Source organism: Empidonax traillii, unplaced genomic scaffold (genome assembly GCF_003031625.1).
Source record: "Empidonax traillii isolate 1590-97213 ecotype Southwest subspecies unplaced genomic scaffold, ASM303162v1 scaffold2308:size51310, whole genome shotgun sequence".
NCBI lineage: Eukaryota > Metazoa > Chordata > Aves > Passeriformes > Tyrannidae > Empidonax > Empidonax traillii.
The window spans coordinates 23230-30106 of NW_020957501.1; the positions used below are offsets into that span (position 1 = coordinate 23230).

General features: G+C 56.6%; 1 protein-coding gene across 1 annotated transcript; it reads left to right on the forward strand.

Moving 5' to 3' along the window:
- Positions 1–2354: 2354 nt before the first annotated feature.
- On the forward strand, positions 2355–3703 carry LOC114071817 (zinc finger protein 239-like). Its single transcript, XM_027909679.1, has 2 exons — positions 2355–2502; positions 2691–3703. The coding sequence occupies exons 1-2, from the start codon at positions 2451–2453 to the stop codon at positions 3527–3529; spliced, it is 891 nt and encodes a 296-aa protein (XP_027765480.1). The 5' UTR covers positions 2355–2450; the 3' UTR covers positions 3530–3703.
- The last annotated feature ends 3174 nt before the right edge of the window (positions 3704–6877 follow it).

Sequence of the window (6877 nt, forward strand, 5' to 3'; positions counted from 1 at the left end):
CCAGTAACCTCCCAGTGTCCCTCAGTGTGTCCTGGTAATCCCCCAGCAATCCCCCTGTCCCTCCCATTGCCCTCCCATAATCCCTCAGTAACCCCCCAGTCCTTCCCAGTGCCCCCTGTTCTCCCAGTGTGTCCCAGTATCCCCCAGTAATCACCCAGTGCCCTCCAAAGCCCCCCAAGTGTCCCCAGCGTGTCCCCAGATACCCTTGACCTTTCTGTGAGCGGTGGAGGGGGGAGGAAAAGGGGAGCGCTTTTGGGGTCACAGGGTCAAGGGGGGGACTCCTGCAGGGAGATGGAAGGGTGGGACATCAGGGATGACTTTGGGGACAGAGGAATTGGGTGTGTTAAGGGGGAAATGGGGGCCATGGAGAGGCCCTGGGGACATTGGAGACACCGGGGGGGTCTCAGGGTTTCATGGGGTAACTGGGGACACCAAGAGCATCTTGGGGACATCACGGGGGTCTCAGGACTCACCTGCTCATGGTGTTGCCCCTCCTGTCTCCCCCAGGCCCCAATAACCCCTCCCAAATGTCCCCTAACCACCTTTTTTTCTTTAATCTCCTCTCCCCACAGATCCCTTTGACACCCCCAATGCCCCCAAGACCCCTTTTAGCTCCCCCAAATAAACTGAAAGCTCCTCAAAACCCCCCAAATCTGCATTCAACCCCCCTCCCCACAAGAGGGATCACCCGGCACCCTGGGACAGGAACACAGTGGGCTGTGCTGGGGGCACTGGGCTGTAGTGGGAGGGCACTGAGGGGGCCCTGGGCTGTACTGGGAGAGCCCCAATCCCCAAAGCCCCTCCCCTGGGCATCCGTGCCCCGGTCTGGGAACCACAGCGGGGTTGGATCAAGGGGGGCACTTGATGATCTGGGAGGTCTTTTCCAAGCCAGTTGATTCTGGGATTCTCTGGTTGCCATTGCCAGGGCAGCACATGCTGGAGGCTCTGTCCACAGGGGATAGATGTGTCTGTGCAGACAGAGAGACAAGGTTAGTCTGTAAAGATGCGGGGTTAGAAAAGCAGGATAAGTTCTGGGATGGTTCTAGAAGGAGAAAGAAGCCCCCAGGCCAGTGCAAGCAGGCACCCCTCAGCTTCCGCATCATCTCCTCTGCCTGCAGGTTCCTGTCCTTGAGAGCAGGTCCTGAGGTGACCCTGAGAAGAAGTGGAAGGCAGAGGTGGTGCTGAGGCAGGAGAGCCCCTTGCTGGGGAAGAGGCTGAGCTGGGAGTGGCCAGCAGTGAGAAGGTCCTGTCTCCATGCCCCCTGTGCCAGGTGAGCTGGGGCTTTGCTGCAGAGCTGCGGGCGCTGATTGGAGCGGCTGCAGCTGCTGAGATCGTGGGCACCCAGGAACACAAAGTGTGCACGGTCACGGAGCCTGCAGGGAGGAGCAGAGACAGCCCCAGGGGAGCTCTGGGGGGCCTGGAACCTCTTGGCTGGGGCAGGAAAGAGCCGCTGGCCACGAGGACGGGACTGACCTGAGCAGGCCCAGCCCTCACATCCCCCCACCCAACGTCGGCTGCCCAGGGGGCACGGGAGGGACCCCCAGCCCATGTGCCCCACACTCAGCTGGCACAGAGAGCCAAGAGGCAGGGACACGGGCAGGGACACAGCTGAGGGACAGCCAGGGACATTGCAGGGACACGGGGAGGGCACAGCCTGTGGCGGCAGAGCCTGCCCAGGGCTGGGGCAGCCAGGGGTGTTGGTCCCAGCCACTGATAGGGCCGAGCAGAGCACGAGGCCTCTTGCAGACCCCTGGAGCAGCCTCCCACTTGCCAGCCCTGCCCTCGTGGGGTGGCACTGTCCCCTCCCTCCAGGACACTCCCCCTGAAACCTTTGGGGGGGGTCTTTTGTGTATATTGTTGGTTGCTGATTCATCCTGGGGACCTGAGGGCCCCTCTACAATCTCATCCCTGGGACACAATCTGCTCCCCAGAGCTCGACTGACTCCCTGCAGACCTTGCAGGGAAATCTGTGCTCGCAGCCCGAGGATGTCACAACCCCTGCGCTCCCCCCAGGCTATTTGGGACGAGTTCCCCCTTCCCAGGGAAATGTCTGGGAATGCAGCACCCCAAAGGCGAGAGTCAGAGGGGAAGGGACCCTTGGGACCCCCAACACTCCCAGCATCCCTAAGTGGGACCCCCAACATCTCAGACAGGGGAGACCCTCCAAAGCCCAGAGGGGAGAGATCAGAGAGGGGGAACTTCTGGGAAAGTTTTTTTGGGCTAATCTTCATATTTTGGCTGAACCTTAACTTTTTGAAGTTTCCAAGGGGATTCATCTCACTATTTCTGAGGGGTTTTGTTTTTTCTGAGCTGAATTTGGTGTTTTGGAGGTTTTTATGGACACAGGATGATTTCTAGAGGTGGACTTGGGGAGGAGGAACCCCCAAGCCAACGTGCTCAGCCCTTGTTTTCCTCCCCTGCAGGATTTGTCCTTCCCAAAGCTTGGGTGGATGGAGGAGGAGGCTGCAAGGAAGAGGGAGATGCCGCGGGCCCCCCAGGCAGGTGAGGAGGAAGTCAGTGCCCCTTTGGCCCTGTCTTGTGGTGCCTGTGGCAGCCGAGCATCGCCCCCGGCTGCAGGACAACCCCACTGGCACCACCGTCCTGCTGGGGCCAGATCTGGGGGATGTCCTTGACCTTCCCTCTGGGCTGGAGGCAAATCCCCTGCCTGTCCTTCTTCCTTCCTGCCCCAGGCCCCGAGCTGAGGACGGAGAGCACAGACGACAAATCCCCCCGGCAGAGCCTGGTGGGAGAGGCCATTTTGAAGGGCTCCCCGGCGCAGGAAGGCAACGGGGAGGAAAAGGCCCGGAGATGCCCCCAGAGGAGGGGCTGCAAAGCCAGCTCAGGGAGCTGTGAGGAGGAAAGACCCGTCCTGTGCCGGGAAGGCGGCCGGAGCTTGAGCTGTAGCTCTGGCCTGATGGTCCCTGTGCAGCCTCCCAGGAGGGAGAAGCCCTTCAGGTGCTTGGAATGTGGGAAGAGCTTCGGGAAGAGCTCCAGCGTGATCCGACACCAACACATTCACACAGGGGCACGACCCTACTCATGTAGGGAATGTGGGAAAAGATTTCAGACCAGCACAAATCTCCTCCTGCATGAGCGGACGCACACGGGGGAGAGGCCCTTCCGCTGCACCGACTGCGGGAAGGGCTTCAGAATGAACTCTCACCTTGTCACCCACTGGCGCATCCACACCGGGGAGAGGCCCTACAAGTGTGGGGAGTGTGGGAAGAGCTTCAGCCGGATCTCTGACCTGATCCAGCACCAGCATGTCCACACTGGGGAATGGCCCTGCAAGTGCTTGGAATGTGGGAAGAGGTTTAGGGACACCTCACAGCTCCTCCTACATGAGTGGACGCACACGGGGGAGAGGCCCTTCAGCTGCCCTGACTGCGGGAAGAACTTCAGTGTGAACTGCACCCTTGTCAGACACCGGCACATCCACACCGGGGAGAGATCCTACAAGTGTGGGGAGTGTGGGAAGAGCTTCCCCCACAGCTCTGCCTTGAGCAAACACCAACGGACCCACCGGTAACGGAAGCCCTACGAGTGCCCCGACTGCAGGAAGAACTTCGGCCGCTGCTTCCACCCCGAATGACCATCCTGATGGTGAGGGAACCCCTGGAGTCCAGTGACTGTCAGTCCATCCCTTTCTACCAGAAAGGGCCAGTCCCCTTTGCCAGGGGCAGGTTGTGCCAACAGAACCCTTCTTGGGGGTGTGTGGAGATTCCTGCCTTGGCTGGGGACCCCCAAGGTCACTGCTCGAGGTGGAGAGCAGAGATCTCCCCACAAGCATTGGTCTGGGGGAGTTCCATCCATCTCTAATTAATAATTATTGCTTTTGTACCAGTTTTAGTAGCATTACTTCAACAATTATTTAGCGTAGAGTGCTGTCCTATCTAATCCTGTACTACTGGTAGTTTTAGTGTTTCTATTGTGTAGTAAATAATTCTGATGAAAGTGTTTTGTCTGATCATTTGTAATCCTAAATAATTCATTTCTATACATAGATATGATTTACTATCATTAAAACCTGAGGGACAAAAGTGGTTCAGTCCCACCCCAGTTATTCCTCTAAACTGAAATTGTTGGCATAATACAAGGCTGAGATTGGATCCAGCCCCCCAAAATAAGTTGGGAGCTCAGGGGGCCACCCCCCTCTGCTAACCCCCTGTGCCCAAAGATCCCCATGATCTGTCGGACCCACCAGACCACCCCCCCTTTTCCACCCTTCTCTCTGTTCCTTCCACTACCTTCTGGCGCAGGTGGAAGCCAAGCCCCAGCACCAGGGAGACGAAGGCCAAGCTGGAGCCCCCGGGCCCTCATTAGGAGCCATTTCTCAGGCTAATGAAGCCCAGCAGGGCCGGAGCACCGGTGGTGTCCGATCCCCGGCAGGACGTGGGGAGGGCCCTGGGCAGCGGTGGCGGCGGGCGGGGCCCTGGGGGAGCCACCCCGAGGGGTCCCCGGGGCCCGGGGCACTGAAGGAGCCGCCCCGCGGGACGGGGGGTGCAGAATAGAGGAAAATACAGTGACAATACAGTCAAATACACTAAAAGAGCCACACCGGGGAGTCTCCACCACCCGTGTCTGAAAGAGCTGCACGCAGGGATACGCGGGGTGGGAACAGAATAGAATACAGAGAATAGGATCAATAGAATCAAAAACTGCCCCGAGGGGTCCCCGCCGCTCCATTTCACTCAAGAGCTGCCCCATGGGCTGGGGGAGGAGCGGTGGTGCTGCAGGAGCCTCATGGGAGGGCAGGCAGATGGGAGCTGGGAATGGAATAACAGAGGGAAAATATAATAAAAAAACCAACCTAAGAGCTGCCCCAGGTTGAAAGAGCTGCACCAAAGGACTGCCGAGGAGGCACCAGAGGGGGTGAGGATATAAGAAACCATCGAAACCCATTCTATTTTAGGATTCTTCTATCTGAAGCAGATACAAGGACCAGAGGAAAGACAGCTCTTATATCTGCAGTAGCTGTCACCTGCTTAGAGGTAATCAAAATGCCCTTCGAAATTTAGAACTGGACTTCATCTCAGCATTTTGTATTTGAATCCCTTTGTTCATATGCACACAGGAATTTGCGTGAAATCAAAGCTTTTATTGAAGAAAAATTATATATATTAATATCTATCTTATAATCTATTTAATCTATCTATTGGCACACTGCAATGAAACTGTGATCCAGCTCAAGTCCTAAGGTGTGTTTAGGGCAATCCCAGGCTGGTGACAGGAATCACTGGGTGAGCCCAGGCTGGCAGTGTGTGCTTGGGGCAGCAAAATGCCCGAGGCGCTTTCCCTGAGCCATGGCTGTGGTGCCTCCCTGTGCCACGCTCTCAGCCGGACGCTGCCGAGGCTCAGCACGGTCACCTGCAGGCAGCTGCCTGGCGCTGGCAGCCCAGCACTGCTGCTCCTGCTCTCGTGGGGCTCAGGTGCCAAGGAACAGCCTGGCACAGCCCTGAACACCCTTCTGAACAGGGAGGTCTACTGTTCTTCCACATCTCTTTTACATTGTTCTACTTGGGAGAGATCCACCACGTTAGTCTGTAAACGATGCTGGAGTTTTGCCAGCTCTTCTTGCAGCTGGCATTTGTCCATCTCCAAGTTTTCACACTTCCCAAGCAGAGTGGACAGCTCTTCTTGCAAATCCTGATTTTGGGCTTCCAGCTGCACGCATTTTTTAGATTCCTTGTCCAGTTGCTGGGAAAGTTCACCAACCTGCAGAAAGAAAGAAAAAAAAGGAACTCAGGGTGACCTAAAGGCAGTGAATTGTGTGAAAACCCCAAAAGGGGTGATCAGGGAGGTTGTATTCATCATCTGTTGGTTCAGTATGAGAAAGAAAGTGCAAGCAGGTTCTTCTTTTCCAGCAAGAACAGCTTTCCCATCATTTGTGATAGGATTGCTCATGTTCCCATCCCTCCTGAGTTTCTCAGGCAAAAATGCTTCCAGTTTCTGGACTCCAAAGGAATGGCTGCAAAGGCAGGAAGCGATTCTAAAGCGATGCCTTCCAACTCCAGCGTCGCTCTGACACAGCCACTTCAGCAGCGAGTCCCAGTAACGAGTAGAGAGGAGATCAAAGGTTGCCCAGCCCTGCTGAACAGGCAGAGCCGCCTGAAAAACATTGCTGGGAACAGCCCTGCTGGGTCCCCGCCACCAGATGGGCTGAAACAGCTCCCCGGGAGCAATAAGGGACAGGTTTTTCCCTGGGAGGCCCCTCTGCTCAGTGTGCCCCAGGCAGCAACAGCTCTGTTGAGAAAAGCAAAACGCCCAGTGCCTCCTGCTCATCTCGTGCCTGGGACAGGGCCCAGGGGTTGATCGTGCCCTGTGAGTCACAGCAGGGGTGTTCCTCCCCTCTCTGCCAGGGAAGGAATTCATGTCAGTCCCAGGTGACGCTGTCACAACCTCCCTCAAGTTGCAGCCAGGCCTGAGCTGGGCCCCACTGCTCTCAGCCCAGGGATGTGATGTCCTGCCAGGCCGGCAGAGCTGCCCCTCCCTGAGGCCCAGCTGGGGGATCTGCACTCTTGACTGACCCCGCTTGCTGTCATTGGACCTGTTCTGCTCTTCTGGCTCAGGGGCTGTGGGAGGGCTCTCTGGCCTGGGAGGTCACGCACCCTGCCAGGCTGGCTGCCACTCTTGGCTTGCTCTTCCTCTGAAGGACAGCCTGGCCTTCCTGAGCCCTTGCACCTCCTGCTTTGCACTGAACATTTGCATCTTTACCCATAGTTGTAAGTACCTCAGGATTAGTTATAGTCATCTACTACTGTAAGAGCAGAAGGAGCATTAAGAAAAGCCCGTGGAATCCAAAATGCAGCCAAGGAAAATAAAAATCATCAACATGACAAGAAATATAGGAAAAGCATCTGCCAGATTTCAAAAGAAG